General features: G+C 39.2%; 1 protein-coding gene across 1 annotated transcript in view; it reads left to right on the top strand.

The window, feature by feature from the left end:
* LOC306858371 (endophilin-A3-like) overlaps window positions 1-24,492 on the top strand; it is a 43,962-nt gene that overhangs the window by 16,588 nt on the left and 2,882 nt on the right. The window contains exons 2-9 of the mRNA XM_079398881.1: window positions 16,534-16,602; window positions 16,682-16,754; window positions 18,449-18,592; window positions 18,983-19,116; window positions 20,042-20,200; window positions 23,268-23,371; window positions 23,584-23,708; window positions 24,185-24,217. Of these exons, the coding sequence (XP_079255007.1) occupies window positions 16,534-16,602; window positions 16,682-16,754; window positions 18,449-18,592; window positions 18,983-19,116; window positions 20,042-20,200; window positions 23,268-23,371; window positions 23,584-23,708; window positions 24,185-24,217 (841 nt within the window). The remainder of the gene's footprint in view (window positions 1-16,533; window positions 16,603-16,681; window positions 16,755-18,448; window positions 18,593-18,982; window positions 19,117-20,041; window positions 20,201-23,267; window positions 23,372-23,583; window positions 23,709-24,184; window positions 24,218-24,492) is intronic.

Below are 24,492 nucleotides of genomic sequence, written 5' to 3'. Positions count from 1 at the left end.
CACGAAATGGGCATTTTAAACGATAAACTGACACAAAGACATTTGAATATGTGTATATGGTCCTCCTTCCGCACATTTGTAAACACTGACTCGGTACTTCCGCCTAAGTCAACCGTGACCTTTTCCACGTAATTGCGTATTACGTGACGTCACGAACGCGCATCACAGAACAGAGCAAGGCTGAAGCTGCACTGAAACTGTCATTTGGACCTTGAACCGTTTGGGTCCCAATGAAGTCCATTATATGGAGAAATGTTTTCATCAAAAACCTTAATTTCTTTTCGACTGAAGAAAGAAAGATTAGATTCAACTTTATTGTCATTGTGCAGAGTACAAGTAAAAGTTTACTTTTTTTAAAAGTGAACTAATCCTTTAAATGAAAACTACTGAAAATATATAGATAAACTATTTAGTCTTTTTTATTCTTAAGTACAATTCGTCTGTGAACATAAAAAATACAGGTGCTGGTCATAAAATTAGAATATCATGAAAAAGTTGATTTATTTCAGTAATACCAAAAGTGAAACTTGTATATTATATTCATTCATTACACACAGACTGATATATTTCTAATGTTTATTTCCTTTAATTTTGATGATTATAACCGACAACTAATGAAAGTCCCAAATTCAGTATCTCAGAAAATTTGAATATTGTGAGAATGTTCAATATTAAAGACACCTGGTGCCACACTCTAATCAGCTAATTAACTCAAAACACCTGCAAAAGCCTTTAAATGGTCTCTCAGTCTAGTTGTGTAGGCTACACAATCATGGGGAAGACTGCTGACTTGACAGTTGTCCAAAAGACAACCATTGACACCTTGCACAAGGAGGACAAGACACAAAAGGTCATTGCTAAAGAGCCTGGCTGTTCACAGAGCTCTGTGTCCAAGCACATTAATAGAGAGGCGAAAGGAAGGAAAAGATGTGGTAGAAAAAAGTGTACAAGCAATAGGGATAACCGCACCCTGGAGAGGATTGTGAAACAAAACCCATTCAAAAATGTGGGGGAGATTCACAAAGAGTGGACTGCAGCTGGAGTCAGTGCTTCAAGAACCACCACGCACAGACGTATGCAAGACATGGGTTTCAGCTGTCGCATTCCTTGTGTCAAGCCACTCTTGAACAAGAGACGGCGTCAGAAGCGTCTTGACTGGACTGCTGCTGAGTGGTCCAAAGTTATGTTCTCTGATGAAAGTAAATTTTGCATTTCCTTTGGAAATCAAGGTCCCAGAGTCTGGAGGAAGAGAGGAGAGGCACATAATCCACGTTGCTTGAGGTCCAGTGTAAAGTTTCCACAGTCATTGATGGTTTGCGGTGCCATGTCATCTGCTGGTGTTGGTCCACTGTGTTTTCTGAGGTCCAAGGTCAACGCAGCCGTCTACCAGGAAGTTTTAGAGCACTTCATGCTTCCTGCTGCTGACCAACTTTATGGAGATGCAGATTTCATTTTCCAACAGGACTTGGCACCTGCACACACTGCCAAAGCTACCAGTACCTGGTTTAAGGACCATGGTATCCCTGTTCTTGATTGGCCAGCAAACTCGCCTGACCTTAACCCCATAGAAAACCTATGGGGTATTGTGAAGAGGAAGATGCAATACGCCAGACCCAACAATTCAGAAGAGCTGAAGGCCACTATCAGAGCAACATGGGCTCTCATAATACCTGAGCAGTGCCACAGACTGATTGACTCCATGCCACGCCGCATTGCTGCAGTAATCCAGGCCAAAGGAGCCCCAACTAAATATTGAGTGCTGTACATGCTCATACTTTTCATGTTCATACTTTTCAGTTGGCCAACATTTCTAAAAATTATTTTTTAATTGATATTCTAATTTTCTGAGATACTGAATTTGGGACTTTCATTAGTTGTCAGTTATTATACAAAATGAAAGGAAATAAACATTTGAAATATATCAGTCTGTGTGTAATGAATGAATCTAATATACAAGTTTCACTTTTGGTATTACTGAAATAAATCAACTTTTTCATAATATTCTAATTTTATGACCAGCACCTGTATATATATTTGTAAGCTTTCAGAAAATTTAATCTACCTCTAAAATAAATGTTATTATGTTATTAGACTGAAAAAATGTAACATTTCAAAATGATTGGTTTTATTCAAGTCAAAAATATTATTTAACATCGCTGAACCAACCTATGTGTAACAGAAGGACCAGGCTCCTCCCTGTTACCCCGATCCACTTCACCTGAGTTTTAATCACCTGCACCTGCACCTCGTTATCACCAGCCACATATAAGTTCAGTCACCAGAGTCACCAGTTGTCCGATCTCAGGATTACTCCATGGACCGTCTCTGCTTCCCGATAAGCTGAGTATAACTACCTGCGATTACTTACCTGTCCTTACTTACCTTCTGCCTTGTCCTCTTCCAGTCCTCCTCCTCGTCTGTTCCGGTGGCTGGGTCGGATCCTCGTATGTCTCTGCCGCTCTGCCGCTGCCAATCCCCAGGATCTGTCAAGACAGAGAGACTGGTTGTGATTGACATTCCTATTACCTTAACCTCACGAAGTGACACTCACCAAGTCCGAAGAATCCGCACGATTGCTGTTTGCTGTTTCACCCTGTAAATAAACACCTTGTGATTTCACTTACCTTCTGTGTCCGACCCGTTCCATTACAGAAGATCGGACCCAGACGGCTACACCATGAGTGTAAACGACCCATTTCAGGAACTGGTCGACACTTTGAAACGGGTATTAGCCCATCCGGCTTCACCATCACCACCGGCCTCTGTTACCACACCCGTCACTCCCGCCACCACCACTTCTTCGGCAGTATTGTACGCCAGTCCCATGGCCCGACCAGCGCCCTATTCAGGTGATCCAGAGGAGTGCAATGGCTTCCTTCTCCAATGTACTCTAACTATTGACTTACATCCTCAGATGTTCCTGACCGATCAGGCGAAGATACCGTTTGTGATCACGTCGCTCACAGGACCCGCATTGAGATGGGCGGAGACTATTCTCAGTCAAGCAGGACCCGCCACGCACTCTTTTGCCCAGTTTCTCGCCCATTTCAAAGAGGTGTTTAGCAGCTCTCCTGGTGATTCTTCAGTTGGAGAACAGTTAAATAAGCTTCGACAGGGTAATATGACTATTCATCAATACGCCCTGAAGTTTCGCACCCTCGCGGCCGCGAGTGGATGGAACGAGCCATCACTGATAACTGCTTTCCGGCAAGGCTTAAATACCCGCCTGAAAATTCATCTGGCAGCCTACGATGACACCTTTGGGCTAGAGAAGTTTATTCAACTTGCCATCCGCTGCTCCAACTGGATGCGGGCCTGTACATCGGAGACCACGACCGTTACAGCCATTGACACTCCTCCGAGCCACCAGCCAGAGGTTAGACCCATATCTGAACCTATGCAGACTGACACTTTCCGTTTATCACCAACAGAACGACAGAGGCGAATTACCAATGGGTTGTGCCTGTATTGTGGAAGTTCTGACCATAGAATTCAATCCTGTACCCTTCGTCCGCCCAGGCTTTGGGTGAGTGGTATGCAACCTCACATACCCAAGATGAACCCCTTAACTACTTGTGCTAACATTGTCCTTGTCAATCACCTGATGCCCGTCACAGTCCTCTTGGACTCCGGATCAGCGGGGAACTTCATCTCGGGGAAACTCAGCCGGCAACTCCACCTCACACCCATTGCAACCGAAACCACTTCCCAGATCCAGGCCATAACAGGTACTCCACTCACCCGTCGCCTTATTAAATATTGTGTCGGTCCCCTAGTGCTAAGAATGGGGCAGCTCCATCAAGAGAGTATTCATTTACTAATTCTAGAGGAATCCACTGTAGACATTGTTTTGGGTCGACCCTGGCTGGTTAAGCATAATCCCGTTTTATCTTGGACCTCTGGAGATGTTCTGAAGTGGGGTACAAACTGTTTCCCGCAATGTTTCCCACATATGCCAAAACCATCTCCACGTCCAGTTGTCAAATTATCTGTGCAGGCCACGTCCATAGAGAGCCCTGTGGAGAAACAATCTGTGGAGGTTCCACCCGACTACGAGGCTTTCAGGGATGTGTTCTGTCCCAAAAGGGCATCTCGGTTACCACCTCATCGGCCATGGGACTGCGCAATCGACCTCGTTCCGGGTGAACCAGTACCACGGGGAAAGATTTATCCCCTATCACTTCCCGAGCAGAAAGCGATGGAGGAGTATATTGAGGAGGCACTCAAACAGGGTTACATCGTCCCTTCCATTTCCCCTGCTGCTTCGAGTTTCTTCTTCGTGGCCAAGAAGGACGGAGGGCTCCGTCCATGCATAGACTACCGTAAGTTAAATCTCATCACAGTTAAATATCGCTATCCCCTTCCTCTTGTCCCTGCAGCTTTGGAACAACTTCGCGGTGCCACCATATTCACCAAACTGGACCTCCGCAGCGCGTACAACCTCATCCGCATCAGAGAGGGTGACGAGTGGAAGACCGCCTTTGTAACCCCCACCGGGCACTATGAGTACCGGGTTATGCCCTATGGGCTTGTCAACGCCCCATCTGTCTTCCAAAGTTTCATGCATGAGGTGCTCCGGGAGTTCCTTCATCGTTTTGTAATCGTCTACATTGATGACATTTTGATCTACTCCCAGAGCCTGGCCGAACATCGCCACCACGTTGCGGAGGTCCTTCAGCAGTTACGGAAACACCAGCTCTACCTCAAGGCAGAAAAATGTCTATTTCACCAACCATCAGTACACTTCCTTGGATATATCATCAGTCACGGTGGCATCCGCATGGACAAGGGGAAGGTGGAAGCCATCACATCCTGGCCCCGACCCACCACGATCAAGGAATTACAACGCTTCCTGGGTTTCTCAAACTTTTATAGAAGATTCGTTTGCAACTATAGTTCTATCACAAGCCCCCTCACCGATCTCCTGCGAGGAGGTAAGAAGTCCCTTACCTGGGATGTGAATGCCACCAATGCCTTCAACCGTCTCAAAGAAGCCTTCACTACCGCACCACTCCTCGTCCACCCCAATCCAGAACTGCCCTTCATCCTAGAGGTGGACGCATCAACAACTGGAGTAAGTGCGGTATTATCTCAGCAGCAGGGGAAGCCTCCCAAGCTCCATCCATGTGCCTTCTTCTCCAAAAAGCTCAGCCCGGCGGAGAAGAACTACGACATCGGCAACAGGGAGCTTCTGGCCATCAAGCTTGCCCTGGAGGAGTGGAGACACTGGTTGGAGGGGGCAGCTCAACCATTTCTCGTGCTCACAGATCACAAGAACCTCGAATATCTACGAGACGCCAAAAGATTAAATCCACGCCAAGCAAGATGGGCATTGTTTTTCACCCGTTTCAATTTCGAAATCTCCTATCGTCCGGGATCCCATAACGCCAAGGCAGACGCTTTATCTCGTCTTCACACCGAGGAGGATTCTCTCGAGGAGCCCGAAGGTATCTTGCCCTCCAACATCATCGTAAGTCCCATTGCCTGGTCCTCTCCTCCAGTAGTCTCCGACACTCCTCCTGCCAATCCGCCGGGCTGTCCACCGGGTCGTCAGTATGTTCCCAGGACACAACGCACTTCACTCATCCACTCCTCTCACACTTCACTTGGTACTGGTCACCCAGGGGCCAACGCTACTCTCTCGCTGCTGAGCGATCGCTTCTGGTGGCCGAACATGGCCAGGGATGTGAGAAGGTTCGTTCAGGGCTGCCCAGACTGCGCCATATCCAAAAGTTCCCGTCATCTCCCTTCAGGCAAGCTGGTGCCCTTACCCATTCCCAACCGCCCGTGGTCACACCTAGGAGTGGATTTCATAACTGATCTTCCACCCTCCGACCATAATACCTGCATTCTCGTCATCATCGACAGATTTTCCAAATTCACCCGTCTCGTTCCTCTGCCCGGACTCCCCACTGCCATGCAAACCGCAGAACTTTTATTCAATCATGTATTCCGTTACTACGGCCTCCCTGAAGATATAGTCTCGGACAGAGGTCCACAATTCATCTCCCACGTATGGAAGGCCTTTTTCGCTCTCCTAGGTGTGACCATCAGTTTGACTTCAGGTTACCATCCTCAATCAAATGGGCAGACTGAACGCAAAATCCAGGAAATTGGGCGCTTCCTGAGAACCTTCTGCCATCGCCGCCAGAATTCTTGGAACCAGTTCCTAGGCTGGGCCGAGTACGCCCAGAATTCACTCCGTCAATCTTCTACTGGACTCTCTCCCTTCCAGTGCGTACTCGGTTTCCAGCCTCCATTGTTCCCCTGGTCCGGAGAACCTTCTGATGTGCCTGCGGTCGACCACTGGTTCAGAGAGAGCGAGGGAGTCTGGGACTCAGCACATCACCACCTGCAACGGGCAGTACGCAGGGAGAAGATCGCCGCCGATGCTCGTCGTTCAGTAACACCCACCTATCTGCCCGGACAGAAGGTATGGCTTTCCACACGAGACATTCGGCTACGCCTGCCCAGCCGTAAGCTGAGTCCCAGGTTCGTTGGCCCCTTCACCATCTTGGAACAGGTCAACCCAGTCACTTTCAAGCTTCAGCTCCCTGCACAATATAAAATTCACCCTACTTTTCACGTCTCATTACTCAAACCATATTACCCTTCTGTTTCCCCAGAGCCTGGTCCGACCGAGGAACCCCCTCTCCCACTCATCATTGATGATGGAGCCATCTACAAGGTCCGAGACATCCTAAATTCCCGGCGTCGTGGTGGGAGACTAGAATACCTCGTGGACTGGGAGGGGTACGGTCCTGAGGAGCGCTCCTGGATCCCCAGAGATGATATTCTCGATCCCAGCCTTCTGGATGATTTCCACGCCTCCTATCCTGATCGTCCTGCACCTCGAGGCCGAGGCAGACCACCACGACGCCGAGGTCGGCCCCCAGGAGTGGGCCGTGGAGGGGGGGGTACTGTAACAGAAGGACCAGGCTCCTCCCAGAGCCAGTTACCCCGATCCACTTCACCTGAGTTTTAATCACCTGCACCTGCACCTCGTTATCACCAGCCACATATAAGTTCAGTCACCAGAGTCACCAGTTGTCCGATCTCAGGATTACTCCATGGACCGTCTCTGCTTCCCGATAAGCTGAGTATAACTACCTGCGATTACTTACCTGTCCTTACTTACCTTCTGCCTTGTCCTCTTCCAGTCCTCCTCCTCGTCTGTTCCGGTGGCTGGGTCGGATCCTCGTATGTCTCTGCCGCTGCCAATCCCCAGGATCTGTCAAGACAGAGAGACTGATTGTGATTGACATTCCTATTACCTTAACCTCACGAAGTGACACTCACCAAGTCTGAAGAATCCACACGATTGCTGTTTGCTGTTTCACCCTGTAAATAAACACCTTGTGATTTCACTTACCTTCTGTGTCCGACCCGTTCCATTACACTATGCACATCACTTTACACCAACATTAATTTCATGGATTAATAGCTTTTTAAAGTAATAATTGCAGGTTAACAGTTTTTGCAGTGTATTTAAATAATACAATAGCATTTGTTTTTTTGGAATTAGCTGTTATTTTATTTTAATTTTAAATTCATTTGTTTTGTATAGGGTTCATTTTTGTCATATTTTAAAAATAGTTTTATTTAGTTTTTAGCTTTTTTATTTTTAGTACTTCGTCATCAATTCTGTTTTTTATTTAAGTTTTATATCTAATATTTATATTTGATCTTATTTCAGCTTTATTTCATTTAAAAAATGTTTTTTAATAGTTAACCAAGACTGCGTGGGCAGGGAGAACTAATATTAAATACTGAATATTCACTCAGAAATGTTACATTCCTGAAATTCATATTCAATAATTCAACATAAAATCGAAATGTGAGCAATTCATCAGTGCACATTATTCTACAGAAAAATATTTGTTTGTCTTTCATTAAAATACAATAACCCTATATAATTTTTGAACTGAATTTCCTGTTTCACTTGATAATGGACCGTGAGTGCCATTTGACGTTCACGGTAAGATATGAATCCAGGCAGCGTGTTGTTAGTAAATGAGTCAGGATGATGCTTTCCTCGAGAGGAGAGTCACACCACACCGACGTCAAGTTGATTTCACACTCTCTGTTCGTCTGTCATCGTGTGCAGTGATAAAGCACCACTGGATTCGTAATGGAGTCACGGTTTCCTGTTATCACAGACACGGCTGTGTTCAGTCATCATTATCACCGCTAGGCTCCCACAAGCCTGTTGCTTCGATTGTATCTGTAATGGATTGTTGTCAGCCTCAGGTTACAAAGCTCGCTTCATTCCTTCACTGACAAACGTCAACAAGGAATTAAAGGAATATTGCAGGTTTTTTTCTCCCTTTTGGTTTTACAGACCACATATTGTACACATTATTAATATGCTACTGTAAACACACCTGCCTTTTGTTTATACAAACTGATGCACGATTCAAATGTATTGTCTGTGCAATAAATAACCATGGTACCTAATTAAATTCGGAAATTATATGGTACTGTTTTTTTTTTTTTTTTTTAAAAAGAGCTTGACTGGACTGACAGTCAATTTTAATCCATCTTGTGTTGACTGTTTGATTGCAGTCCTATGTGGTTTTATTTTGGTAACTTGTCAGTGATTGTAAGTCAGCCACACTAAAGTACACTGTATTTAATTATAATTTTAAAATAGTGTTGTGGCTGTTAAAATTCTGTCTGCTCTTAATTGGATTGTGAAACTCGTAAGTCAGCCAAAACGTTCTGAAAAAGTAGTTTTTTTAATGTAGAACCAATGACATGTTGTTGGAGGATTGTACAGAGAGTGCAATTTCAGTGAAATTTCATGCAGTGTTTGTGCATGATTAAACCAGGAATGAGCGTTGAAAAATGTAAGGTCAATTTTCATGTCAGGCTGACTTTAATCATGCATTCAAATATTTTTTCTCTCTATAGCTAATTCATATCGCAGTGTCCTTCTGCTTCAAGGTTTGTCAAAAATTGTCATTGAACAGTGTAAGTCACAAGCAATACTGCCATACACTGAAAAAAATGATACATTGAATTTACTATTTTTTAAGGTAAGTGGTTGCAATCAATTTATTTTAGCTACATTTAAATAAACAAATTTTGCTGAAAGTTAGTCAACTAAATTTGATTATTTAAATGTAGCTAAAATAGATTGATTGCAACCACTTAGTATCATTTTTTTCAGTGTATGAGGCTAATTTCTTTTGTGTGTTATGGCTAAATTTAGCCTGACCTAGTTGGTTGCTAGTGAGCGGAGTTTGAGGAAGCCACAGAGACTGATGTGATCATGGGTATCTTGGGTAAGAACCTTATTTCAGGGAGTCACCAGCTGTGAAGTTCTTAAGTATCAAAAATTGTCAGGCCTCTAGATAATTTTCCATGCCTAAGTTTTTAGAGTGTGTGATCTTAAACCATGTAACTCTCTTGAAGTTTATATAATGTCTATAGATGGTCTCCACTAGAAATCCATTTTGGTATATTATGGGGAAAAACTGCATTTGTCAAGCCGTTTGATGGGGTATTTTTAATTTGATTAAAAGTGTTATTATAAATATATTTTATATATTATAAATATTAGGGCTGGGTATTGTGACCAATTCTGCGATTCGATTCGATTCTTATTTTTATGGTTTCGATTCGATTCAATTTCGATTAGCTATCAATATTTCATTTAAAATGTTAGTTTTGCAGACATGGGATCCATATTTTGATATAAATGCTGGTAACTGAAACTCTACTACTTAAGTTTATTACTGAAATACACATCTACATTAATAATAGGGTGCACACAGTTGTTTTTTTTAGTGGAGCAATTCGAAAGATGGTGACACCTTCAGGACGAGAGGTGAACATTCATATCCTCTTACGTGAAGCACGCGCATTAAGAATCGATTCGGGGATTTTCCCGAATCGATATCGTTGCGTTAAACTGAAGATCGATTAAAATCGGAGAATCAATATTTTTTACCCAGCCCTAATAAATATATTAATGCATACATTTAGTAATTTTATTTAATATTTTAAATATATTATTATATATTATTATTATATATTACATATAATAATTTAATATTTATATATAATACAATTTTTAGTATTTTGGGAAAATATTTAAATAATTGTTAATATTTTAAAATGTCATTTATTCCTGTGATAACAAATAATTTTTTTCGTATCTAATTTTTCTACAAATGTTTTGCCTGTTTTGTCAAGTAGAACTGAAATATTATGTGCAGTACATTTAAAATACACACAAAATCACTTTTTTAACTACTCAAGCCAAACATTTAGAATATTTTCTTGATGTTTGACATTATCATTCATAATTTTCCTTTTAGAATCAAACTGCTGCAAATGTCCTGTGTTCTCGCACGACTGTGTGTCAGGCTCTTTGATGTGCATTTCATTTCATCCTGTGCTCTTGAGATGTGTGTAATGGCCTTACATAAATAACACAGCGGTAGTGTTGCTTGCTGTTGTGAGACTGCCGCCCAACATCGGCGACACACAGTTCAGAGGGTCAGGTCAAATCTATTGTGGTTTATTAGAGAGGAACAGTTTGTGCTGATGTTACAGCGGAAAAAAACATCACAATAATCCACAAGTAATGTAAGTAAATTAGGACGTTTTTAAATTCCAACTATTACTATAGGTTAAATTACGATTTATCTATATATGGGGAAGTCGTGGCCTAATGGTTAGAGAGTCGGACTCGTAATCGAAAGGTTGCGAGTTCAAGTCCCCGGCCGGCAGGGATTGTAGGTGGGGGAGTGAATGTCCAGCGCTCTCTCCACCCTCAATACCACGACTGAGTGTGTGTGTGTGTGTGTGTGTGTGTGTGTGTGTGTGTGTGTGTGTGTGTGTGTGTGTGTGTGTGTGTGTGTGTGTGTGTGTGTGTGTGTGTGTGTGTGTGTGTGTGTGTGTGTGTGTGTGTGTGTGTGTTCACTACTCACTGCTGTGTGTGTGCACTTGGATGGGTTAAATGCAGAGCACCAATTTCGAGTATGGGTCACCATACTTGACAATACGTCACGACTTATATATTCTCGATATGCACAGATCAAGTGCCAGAAACACCTTAATGATGGATGTTAAGTTTGGATTTCTTCCAAACTAAGATGTTAATTGATGGACTGGAGTGGTGTGGCGTTATTGTGCTGTTTTTATCAGCTGTTGGTAAAATGGGTGCCGTCAGAATGGACTATCATTCTGACGGCACCCATTCACTGCAATGATGAGCAAATGATGTAATGTTACATTTCTCCAGATCAGTTCTGATGAAGAAACAAACTCATCTACATGTTGGATGACATGAGGTTGAGTAAATTTTCAGCTAAATTTCTTTTATGGGTGAAATATTGCTTTAGTTTTTTCCTCTGCCATATAGATAAATGAATTTATATATTAAGTTATACATCTAACTAAGCAAGCTATTTTTTGTACAAGTTCAGCAGGACTTAGGAGCTAAATTTTCACCTTTAACCTTGCAGTATATCAACAATATTGCTATTATATTAATATGAAATATTAAATTTTATTTGCCGAACTATATTGCATTGTGCTGCATACAGTTTGCCTTTTGCGTAGGTTTGCATGTCAGTGTGTTTCTGAGTGTGTAGGAGGTTTATACTGTTGTGTGCTGCACAAAGGGGCCTGATGTTACCCAATATTACTGAATCACTTAATTACTGTTAAAGTCATGTTAAGAGTGCATTTTATCTTCCTAAATGATGCTCAACAGAAATCTTTTGTCTCAATACATCTTACATCATCGAGTTACATCACATATCCTTAATTCCTATCAGAAGACTTCATTTCAGATCACCTTCCTCATTTCTAAACTGTATCATCATCTGTTTTCTCAGAGGGGAAGTTAAGGATGTTTCTAAGATTTTAATTTCTGGGTTGAATGTTGGGAAAGTTAGTGGTTATGTTGACACACCAGCTGTTTAAACCCCAGTGGACTGACACACTGTCTACAGTTCGTGCATTTTGCATTTGTGTTTGCTGCCTATATGACCCCATCAGAACCCACAAGAAACCACTTATGCTTAGGCTTTATATCACCATCAGCGAAATTAAAAAGATTAGTACAATACAAATGAACAGTATTTCATTATACAGCTTTCTGTGCAATTGCAGCATTCAGCATATTTCTTAATAATGACATTAAGCCAATGCTGTAACTGACAGTCGGTCCTGTATGTATTAGTGCTACTCTCATGTTTGTTGTATCACAAAAAAAGATTGACATAAAATATTTAATTTATAATGTAGAATTGCATCATTTCAAATACGGAATAACTAAATAATTTGTATACGCTATTAATGTACTTTTGATTTTTGATTTTTGATTTAATGACATAATTAAAAATATATATATATATATATATATAATAGCTAAGATAAAGAATGAAATCAATATTTTATGACTATTTAGACATTATCTGGTAAGTAGCTGTGTAGTGATCAGTCAGATGGTTCCAGGATTATTTTGTGAACATGATCAGTGATATTAATGTTTGGTACATGGACACATTTATTCCACCTTCGCTCTTTAGCAAGTTAATCTGTTTTCACCAGACGATTATCCAGTGCTGCTGTTAAACAGACTGGTTCATGGTGACATCGCAGGAGTCTAATTGGAGAGATCACAGTAAAGCAGTCGCTGCTTTGAAAGACATTATCACTCTTTCTATTCTTAGTCTCTGTTTTACAAGGTGTCACACGGTTGTATGTCGGTACTAATTAGCGAGCGCTTTGCTATCTATCATGTTTTTTTTAATCCAGGTCAGAGTTTGGTTTGCATGTGCTTTCTGTGAGTTTCCACCCTCACAGACGGAAACTTTCATTTCACTTGTTGACTCTAACAAGCGTCTGCATCTTTGAATATGTCTGCCCTTGATTTTATTAGGTGTTTGTTCCACAACACAATGTTTGTTTGCAAGGGAAAGTGCAACCTGCTGGAGTGAGTGTCATCACTGTCTGGACTTGTAGCAATTTCCTTCCTCATTTAAACAGAGGAACGCTTCGTTCATTCCTCGGTGAATTGTATGTTTGTCCATGAAGAGGAAATTATCATTTTTTTTAGTGTCTGTGGAACTGCTATGAGACCAAGGCCTCTGTCTGCCTTAAAGTAGCAGTGGGTTGTTATACTATCATCAAGTTAATATCCTGAGCAGAAAACAAAATCAGTTCATTTCACTTCAGACATTGCATGCAAGCGTTTTCTTCATGATGAGAAAGGTGTGGGAGTTTAAAGGGGGAAACATTGTGAATGAAAGGGAACCGACTTTATTCAGAAAAGTTTCATTGACAATTTTTCATGTTGTATCCATATAATGCCTAATAAAATAGTGTTATAAGCACAGCGCTGCTTTGTTTACAGTGGTAACCAAGGTAACTGCTGTATTTCTGCATGTCCAAAAGCGCCACCTGCTGTCAGGGAGTAAAGTTTCAATTTCATTCATGACATCTGCTGATTTTGTTGCCATCAGTGTTGTAATTCTTAACCATTTGATGGTAAATAAGATCAATTCGGAAAATTAAATAGCTATGAGTGTCAAATAATCCTAGATACTTCTTTCAAATGGATCGAATATACAGTGTTTTTGACTGGCTTCTGAGGGTTTCTTACTTTTAGACTAGTCAACTAGTTACACAGTTACGCTTTAAACGGCAGAGATTTTAGTCGTAGTGCACATCCCTAGTCATATCAAGAGAAATGATTTTCATTGATCTTTTATTCCCGAAATTGGGTTACAAACAATTACAAAGCTATTTTTGCTATATCTGTCTAGTCTAGATATAGATAAATAGTTTAAAAATATATTACTTAAAAATATTTTAATTATATAAATTGTTTATAAATCGTTTTAACAATGTATTTATTTACTGTGTATATATATATATATATTTATTTTTTATTATTATTATTATTTTATATATGTAACAATTTGCTTCATGTAATTTTGCAATTTGTTTTTCTTTTTTAAATATTTGTCTTTTAAGTATAACATACAAACACCATTTAATACCACAAATGATTTGTTACAAACACTGGAAAATCTTTTGGCAGTTGTTGAATCTCCCTCTATTTGAAAACATTTCTACAGCTCTGTTCCATTATGATGTATGATAATGATAATGAAAATCTTTCAACAGGTTACAGAAAAAGAATTGTATTTATTACAAAAACAAAAAAAAGTTGGGTGCCAAATTCTGTCTGCAAGATACATCGTATTTTAATCAGGATTTGTTTTTGCTTATTTCGATTAAGCATAATGGTTTGTGATATTTATTTATATTTTTTCAGAAAGCCTTTCATTTGACATCTTGCATTAGTAACAAGGATCCAAGGGCTTTCATGTTTGCGGTTACCACATGTCAAGAGTTTAATTCAGCCAATCAGAGCTTTTTTTCCCATCATTTTCTGCTCAGGGTTTTAGTTAATCATCTCAACCTGGCAACCATGCACACGCACTCTTTCTGCACTGAGAAAAGAGCTGATGATCTGAAAATATGCTATATTTTTCTCAAATGACAGTGTAAGAAGTCTTTTTATTTGTTTTCTTTCATCTGGCCATTTATGCAGTTTTCTGCAAGTTGCATGCAAGTTGACATTCTCTTGATTTGTATCAATGTCAAAGTGCATTAATTCTGATGAAATGTAAAAATAAATTCTAAAATTACAATAATTGTGATTTAATATGCACTATGTACTCTACCATCTAGTGTATTAATTTTAGAAGGGTAGGTTTACTTAGTTTCCAACATGCCACGCTTCATTTTTTGGGTAAAATAAGTACATCATTTAAATAGTTGAAGTGCACTTCTTCTTGTTGGAATATGTCAGTGTGATCTAGATCATTCTGAGACATCATAACCTATGGTTCAGTAAGTAAATGAGCCATCTGATCCGATTCAGTCCTGTGATTGATTCATAACTCTTTCTGCTTTTCTTGACATTACAAGCGTGTTCTGAACAGTGCGAGTATTTCGTGTGGGTGTTTGAACAGCCTCCGCAGTCGGTGCTTAGTATAATTACCATTTTTGAAACAGATGAACTTCTGAGCTTAGACAACTGGGGCGTTAGGTGTGGAAAAACTACGCGTTTTCATAATTATCTAGTTGGTGGCTAGTCAAGTTTATATGTATAATAAAACAGGTTTAGTGCTATACACAGATAATTGCAGCCTCTCAATAATGTAATTGACAGATATTTAGTTAATAAATATGCTTTAAGTCAACATGAAATCATAATGGACCAATTTTACTATTTTTTATATATAAACATTTAGGCTTTATTTTGTGCAATCCATCAGTGTGCAGGGAAAAACAAATCTTTTAAATTTTTCATTCAAATATAATTGCATTTCCTTTTCAACTGATGAAATGGATCTCTCTTAACATCCTGGCTCCATGATCCAATTAATGTGATGACATTTAAATCATTTTTTCTTTCATGTTTAATATCCTTCACTCAGATTATGGAAGGAAAATAGATGAACAGCATTGCACGTTGACATTCGGGTTTGAAGTCTGACAGAATTTATTTGGATTTATTTTATAATTGAATGTGAAGGCATTTTTTACAGATGCTTTTACCATTCTTGGCGTGTAAATGTTGGATTTTTAGCAGGCTAAAGCACAGCATGCTGTCAGCACGCTCAAACCGTTCTGAAAAGTTTTGACTCTAAATGAACCTGCTTTAAGGCACAGTTGAAAATATTAAAAGTACAAACCAAAACTAAAAATCTGCATTTTCCATATATGTACTGCACATTATATTTCCTTTGACTATGCACTGTTCAATTTGTCATCTTTTTTCCCTTTTTTTTTTTTTTCAAATCTGTTCTCTCACTGACCTGCATGACAAAAATGTTAACCTGTTTCATTTTGTGGTGCAAGATATGTTAATCCTCTTAGTGATTATTAGTGGTGCTTATAACTAGTCTGAATTATTATGTTTAGCACCATTCGTACAGTTAACCAGTGGCGCTACATGAAGCCCATTCACAAACTGACACAAACTCCTCTTCCTTTAGCGTGGCCACTCATGGACAGTGTTACATAATGATAGCTACTTTAACCTAGTTGTGTGTGTTTCTAAAGTCACAACAGTCAGTCTAGTAGTGCACCAACACAGATAAATTAATAATCATTTTTGTACTTGTTATGGTTGATAACTTATAAATAGCTGATATTATAATGATTGTTTAAAACAAAGTGATGTGAAACCATATTTGAAATGAAAAGTAATCACAATATTAATAACAGTGCATCATGAAATATCAGTCTTTTTTATCGTCTTATCACTGCTGCTTCAACACACACAAAAAACTAAATTCAGACCCGTGACATCAGGTATCATTTCTACAATAAGCTATGATGGAGGCTCTTTATTGATTTATTTTTTTCTTCTGCCCACCCCAGTGTGTGCACAGAGAAACAATATGCGATTTCTTCCTGCCTAATGTCACTGCTTCCTGTTTCTGATCTAATATCTCTCTCTCTCTCTCTCTCTCTCTCTATGTCTCTTTCTAGTTATTGAGTGAGAAGATAAGCGGTGCAGAAGGGACAAAGCTTGAAGAAGACTTCATGGAAATGGAGCGGGTGAGAAAAAAAACTGCAGAAATGAGCCCCTGATTTATATGACACACATATTTACTCTTACCTTTTCCCACCTCTACAGAAAATAGAAGTCACCAACAAGTCTGTTTTTGAACTTATTACGAAAACCACAGAATACCTTCAGCCAAACCCAGGTATGAATCACAGATCTGACATATTCATAACACTTATGATTTCACTGAGTCATTAAATATTATTAACACCACCTACTAAGCAGCATTGTGTAGTGGACTAGTAGGTTCTAGTTTGATTACAGGGTGGAAGTCTTGTTAAACACTAAGCTTATACTCATCAAAATGTGAACAATGCTGTAATAACATAGTATGTTTATACTGCCGTGCTATGTATTTATATTTACAAATTTCATTGTTTAAAAAAAAAATTATCATGTGTTTTTTAAATCAAAATATGTTTTTTAAACTGCTCACCAAGGCTGCAGTTATTTGATCAAAAATACAGTAAAATCAGTAATATTGTGAAATATTATTACAATTTCAAATAACTGTTTTCCATGTTAATATATTATAAAATTTTATTTATTCCTGTGATGCAGCGCTGAATTTTCAGCATCATTACTCCAGTCTTCAGTGTCACATGATCCTTCAGAAATCATTATAATATGCTGATTTACTGCTGAAGAAACATTTCTTTTTATTGCTAATGTTGAAAACAGTTGAGCTGTTTTTTTTTTTTCAGGATTCTTTGCTGAATAGGAAGTTGAGGGGAACAGCGTTTATATGAAATAGCAATCCTATTGATAATTAATAAAAGTTATTACTTATTCATCTAAATATAAATTATTTGAGTATAATCAATGTGAATATAGCCATTTATATATCAACATATTCAACTATTATAATCATGTGTATTTGCCTGCGTGTATAGAAATATGTATGAGAAGTGCAGACATGGAGGGAAGCTGCTTGTCCTGTTTTTCCCTTAGGACAAATATATAATGGGAACATAATTTTCACGGAACATAAAATTAAGGCGTCCTGGCTACATCGTGGTCCCATGACAAACATGTATGCAATGTATTGAACAAGTTTGGAGAAAAAAAAACTGTATAAAAGAGAAGATTCTGGAGATTTGCTCTGCAGAGTTGTCTCGGCCTTATTGTCTAAATGATAATAAAGTCTCTTCTGGCATCAAAACTCCAAGACATTACGAATGATTCCTCACAGCACCGGCAAAAGCCACCACATTACTGTCTTTAAAAAAAATCTTACTGACTCCAAACTTTAACATTTTTAGATTGCTTAAAAATGACTATAATAATGCAGTTAAAACCCATAACATCAGTCATCAAATCCTTAGTTAACACTTCATGGCATGATGGAGGTGGATCTTTTTCAAGATTTCAAGCTCACAATTATTTTTGTGCATTTTGATTTAAACTTAATCAACAATGTTGCGTGGCTAAGTTGTTAACAAATTTATTTAAATCCATTATTACTAGTTTGATCCATTCAGGCTGACCTGTTCAAACATGATTATTGCCCATTATCTCATTAAAATGATTCTTACTCAATGAGAAGAACACAGTAAACTCACCTCCCTTTGAAGCTTCATCACTGTTGCGCAATACTTTGGAAAAAGTGATTTACATACTATTTAATCTTGTATTTTGAAATTGCTTTGTTTTTTTGGTGTTGTTGATTATTTTCTCATGCAGTATTTATTTATTTCTTTTTTTTTTTGAGTAGGCACTGCCTTTTGCCTCCTGATGCTACTAAATTATTATAATTTCTCAGTCAGTGACTTATGTTTGGAGTGCAGTGTTATGATTTCTGGTTTGGTCATGAGTGTATGTCGTGTATCCGCACAGCATCAAGAGCCAAACTGGGAATGCTCAACACCGTGTCTAAAATCAGAGGGCAGGTGAAGACGACGGGTTATCCGCAGACTGAAGGGCTTTTAGGAGACTGCATGCTGCGATATGGACGGGAACTGGGGGAGGAGTCCACTTTCGGTAACGTCTACACATACCGACAGTCAAGTGCATGCATGCACAGACATGAACCACAGGCCGACGGTTACGGAAATCCCACTGCAACGCGAAGGAGTGCTGGTTGATCTCAAGAACTCTATCTCTCTTTGAGTCACACAATCTTGCACACTGTTTCCTGCAATATTGCTGTACTTATAGCATTTGAACACAACTCTGACACCTTGTGGTGCTTTGTACCTTTCATTTGTAAAGTATTTAATCACTGGGTTATCATATTATCGCAAAAAGGCATTATAATGTGATTATGGAATAAATGTTGTGTTTTTTCATTGAATTTCTCTCTCTACACATTTAAATGTTTCATTATTTTTATATGAAAGTCAAAATATTATGTCTGCCTCCTCTTCTCAGGAGCTGCGCTGGTGGACATTGGTGAAGCCATGAAGCAGATGGCTGATATTAAAGATGCCCTTGATATCAATGTGAAACAGAACTTCATTGACCCACTTCAGACTCTACAAGACAAAGACCTCAAAGAGATTGTGGTACGACACTGTTTGGCTATTTTTTTTATTAACCTTTAATTTTAAACAAAGAATTATTAAAGGTTCAATACAATTTTGCATTTAAAATGTTTTATACCTGAAAGAACCTTTTGAAATGAGGCTTGAAAAGATATACATAAGATGAATACTCCAGGCACATCAGTGGCCTAGAAAAAGCTGATTTAGGGTGTTTTCACACCTGCCTCATTTAGTTCGGCTGAATCGCACTAGAGTTCGTTTTCCCTCTTGGTGCGGTTCGTTTGGGCAGGTGAGAAAGCAGCAATCGCACTCGGGTGCGCACCAAAAGCGGACTAAACAAGCATACCGAGACCTCCTTGAAGAGGTGGTCTCGGCATGCTTTCAAACGAACCCTGGAGCGGTTTGTTTGTAGTGAGAAAGCAATCCGACCCAACGGACCAATGAACCAAGCGCTATCATAATTCATAACGGGAAATATGTTATATAAAAAGCAGTAGTCAGTGTCTTTTGTGTCTAGCAGTCAAGCGCTTTGAGTACCCAGAAAAGCGCTATATAAATGTAACAGGAACGTAAACAAGTGAAATCTGACCAATAAGAGGACAGCTTTACTCACATGTGACTTGCATAAACACAGTTTGGTACGCTTTGCAATGTTGCCGTGTGAAAGCGAATCGAACCAAGAAGAAAATGCAACAATGTAACAAATTAATCCCTGTTTCGGAACAAAGCAAACAATCTATAGGTCTGAAAGCACCCTAAATCTACATGGAGCATGTCACCCCCTTATGGTGGCCGTTATGTTGACCAAACAAATAACTACTCATTTTATTTCCCTGACTCCTTCTATTATCAGACACTATCACTTACAGATAGCAGTTTGTCCATTTGCAGTTTGTGTTTAAGGTTAGTGAAGTACATGCTTACATCTCATGTGATTTCCTGATAGCATCATCTGAAGAAACTGGAGGGTCGACGGTTAGACTTTGACTACAAGAAGAAACGTCAAGGCAAGATTCCTGATGAGGAGATCAAACAGGCTGTGGAGAAGTTTGAGGAATCCAAAGAACTCGCTGAGAGGAGCATGTTCAACTTTTTGGAGAATGATGTAAGGAAAATTACAAATGAGAATGTTTAATTTATTTTAAAAAGTGATTATGTATATTATATCAGTCATGGCCAAAAATATCGGCACCCTTGGTAAATATGATCAAAGAAGGCTGTGAAAATTAATCTGCATTGTTAATCCTTTTGATCTTTTATTTAAAAAAAATCACAAAAATCTAACATTTCATTGGATAATAAGAACTTAAAATGGGGGGAAATATCTTTATGAAATAAATGTTTTTCTCAAATACACATTGGCCACAATTAACGGCACCCTTTTATTCAATATTTTTTGAAACCTCCATTTGCCAGTTTAACAGCTCTAAATGTTCTCCTATAATGCCTGATGAGGTTAGAGAACACCTGACAAGAGATCAGAGACCATTCCTTCATCCAGAATCACTCCAGATCCTTCAGATTCACAGCTCCATGTTGGTGCTTCTTCTCTTCAGTTCACCTCACTCATTTTCTACAGGGTTCAGGTCAGAGGACTGGAATGGCCAGCAGAAGCTTGGTTTTGTGCTCAGTGACCCATTTTTGTGTTGTTTTTGAGGTTTGTGTCTGGATTATTGTACGGTTGGAAGATCCAAACATGGCCCATTATAAGATTTCTAACAGAGTCAGTCACTTATTGATTTTTTTATCTGTTGGTATTTGATAGAATCCATGATGCCATGCGTCTAAACAAGATGTCCAGGACCTCCAGCAGAAATATAGGCCCACAACATCAAAAATACAGCAGTATATTTCATTGTACACATGGGGTACTTTTTATCCCTGTGTTCACCAAACCCATCTTGAGTGTTTGCTGCTAAAAAGCTCATTTTTTAGTTTCATCTGACCATAGAAGCCAGTCCCATTTGAAGTTCCAGTCATGTCTGATAACTGAATATGCTGGAGTTTGTTTTTGGATGAGCTAGGATAATTTTTCTTGAAACCCTCCCAAACAACATGTGGTGATGTAGGTGCTGTTTGATGATTTTTTTTTTTTTTTAAGGTTTTCTGACCCCAAGACTCAACTATTTTCTGCAGTTCTCTAGCTGTGATCCTTGGAGAGTCTTTAGCCACTCAAACTCTCCTCTTCACCGTGCATTAGGACGATATAGACACACATCCTCTTCCTGGCAGTTTTGTAACATGTTCTGTTGATTGGAAATTCTTAATTATTGCCCTGATGGTGGAAATGGGAAGTTTCACTGCTCTAGCTCTTTTCTTAAAGCCACTTCACTAATTTGTGAAGCTCAATTATCTTTTGCTGCACATCAGAAATATATTCGTTGGTTTTTCTCATTGTGATGGATGATTAAGGGAATTTGGGCTTTGTTTTCCCTCCTATTTATATTTCTGTGAAACAGGAAGCCATGGCAGGATAATTTCATGTTCATAATCACCCTGGAGTGCGCAAAATTGTGAATATGAATGGGAATATACTTCAGAGTTATTTTACTCATAATAATTTCTAGGGGTGCCAATAATTGTGGCCAATGTGTATTAGAGAAAAACATTTCATAATGATATTTCCCCCCATTTTAAGTTCTTATTATCCAATGAAATGTTAGATTTTTGTGAATTTTTTAAATAAAAGATCAAAAGGATTAACAAATGCGGATTAATTTTCACAGCCTTCTTTGATCATATTTACCAAGGGTGCCGATATTTTTGGCCATGACTGTATATATGTATATATATATATAAATGTGTATGTGTAATATGTATGTAAATATATATATATTGTATATGTATTGTGGCGGGAGGAGCCAACGACAGACACAGTGGGCGTGGCGTCAAGCCTCGGAGAGGTTTTTTATTAAACAAAACATTAAAATAAAGTGTCCAAAGGGGGAAAAGTGTCCAAAATAAACAGGGATCTGGTGTCCTCGTCGTGCTGCGGGGCTGTGCAGGAGGGCAGTGTTCAGGAGGGAAGGGTCCAGGGAAGGGGCGGAGTCCGGTGGCCGCACGCGCTCCCCTCTCGGGGCCGGGAGCGAGTGGCGGCGGCGTCTCTTGCGCGGCTTCGTCCATCTTCGGAAATCCCGGCGCTTCTGGGGGATTCGGCGGCCCGGCATCCTGGCCCGTCAGCCGCCTAACGGGTGCGGCAGTCCTCCTCGACGCTCCCTTCCTGGACCCACGAGGACACCAGCGTGCATGCACGGGGGAGAGACCGGTCTCCCGAGGAGAGGCGCGTTCGGCATTTAACGGCGGCAGTGATGAGGCTCTATTCACGTCAGGTGCGCCTCATCACACGCCGCCAGCCCTGGCTGTTTCAGCGCCCCTCCTCTCTCACACACCCACTCCTGTCGGGAGCCTGGTGAAGGGCGGCGAATATGGGACGGGGTGGTGATGATGGACAGGGGGGAGGCAGCCGACTCGTCACAGTATGTATGTATATATAGATCAAAAAGGTATATTTTTTCTTGATCCATTTAGATTTTAGGTTTTAGGACAACTTTGATGAAAGGTTTTGATCGACTTCAAATGTTGGCTAGTATATATATATATATATATATATATATATATATACTGTATATATATGGCTTTAAAGGGATAGTTCACCCAGAAATGGAAATATTGTCGTCATTTACTTACCCTCATGTCGTTCCAAACTTGTATAAGTTTCTTTCTTATGTTGAACACAAAAGAAGATATTTTGTATAATTTTGAAGAACCAAACAGTTGTTGGTCCCCATTGACTTCCAAAGAAATACTATGCAAGTCAATGAGGACCAACAACTGTACGATTACCAGCATTCTTTAAAATATCTTCTTTATGTACAGCATAAGAAAGAAACTTATACAGGTTTGGAATCAGATGAGGGTAATTAAATGATGACAATATTTCCATTTTTGCATGAACTATCATAACTTTGGGACTTTATTATTGAAATATCACATCATTATTCTTGCATTACATTCTTACATTATTAAGTTTTGTTTGAGTGTCCAAATACATTTATATATAATCTGTATGTTCACTATATGTGTTTTCCTGTTAATTATATATTGCACTAGGGCATCAGTAAGGTTTCTGTACTGGGATCAGTGAAAACATTATGTCTTTCATTTACCTGTAGGTGGAGCAGGTCAGTCAGTTATCAACTCTGATTGAGGCAGCGCTGGATTACCATCGACAGTCCTTGGAGATCCTGAAGGAGCTCGACAGCAAACTACAGAACAGGTATCTTCAAATACACATGCTGCAAATCAGCTCGAAACCATCCCATATTCCTAGTCAAAGTTCATTTTGTATTTTTCCATGTATTTTGTTATCTAGCCTACTGTTGATCTGTCTTCATTGGAACATATGTTATGAAAGTGTCAACAATAGCAATTTTAGGTTTCTTGCTAATATGCAATATGAGTTTATGCACATATATTTTGCTCTCGCAGGATATCTACTGCAAGCAGTCGGCCCAAAAAAGAGTTCAAGCCAAAATCGATCGTGTCCAGTTTGGAGAACGTCGAAAATACACAGCACAATGGATTTGCCCACACCTCATCAGTCAAAAGCACAGGTATCGACAAGAAAACATCTCAACTTGTGAAGTCAGAACATATGCAGAATCTTAAATGTCTTTCATTTTTTCAAGATCCTGAAACATGCTCCTATTTTCTAATACATAATACATATGTATTAGAAATTACATAATATATTACATAATATAAAATTCCTAGTTTTTATGTGATTTGAGAATTTTTGTACAGTATATTTATTAATAAAATAATGCAAGCACAGTGCTTACCAGCAAAAAAATACTAATAATAAAAATAATTTTCTTGATTTACCAGCCATTGACTGGTGGAAAAATTACATTTTATATTTTGTCTATTTTGGGGTTTCATTGTTTCATTTTGTGTTTTTTTTCCCTTCTGGCTTGTCGTTCTTTGTTTTTTAAAGAAACTAGAGCTTCATGAATGGCTTTTATTGTGTGTTGCTCACATATTTCACCACCATCATGTTTTCTTACATATTCATTCATATTCCTTTCAGATATCCAAGTCAACCACACTGTAAATGGAAAAAGTAGGTGGTAATGTTTATCATGGAAATATTTACCTGTTTGGACTATTTATATTTCAGTCACATGATGCAAAATATGAATCAGACTTGAAAAGACTAAAAGCATTGGGAAAACATTTAAACAAAGAGGTTGATAAAAACAAAATAATAGAATCAGAATCAAAACCAGACAACCTTACAATTTACATCCGTAATTTATAGATGACATGGATGTTTTTTGTGGTCATATTCATGTTCATCAATAGTGTGTTTTATTAGTATGTGTTTGTCTCTCATGT

This window comes from Barbus barbus (genome assembly GCF_936440315.1).
Source record: "Barbus barbus genome assembly, chromosome: 1".
Taxonomy (NCBI): domain Eukaryota; kingdom Metazoa; phylum Chordata; class Actinopteri; order Cypriniformes; family Cyprinidae; genus Barbus; species Barbus barbus.
The sequence above is the reverse complement of the archived record's forward strand: the minus strand, read 5'-3'. Positions and strand labels throughout refer to the sequence as shown.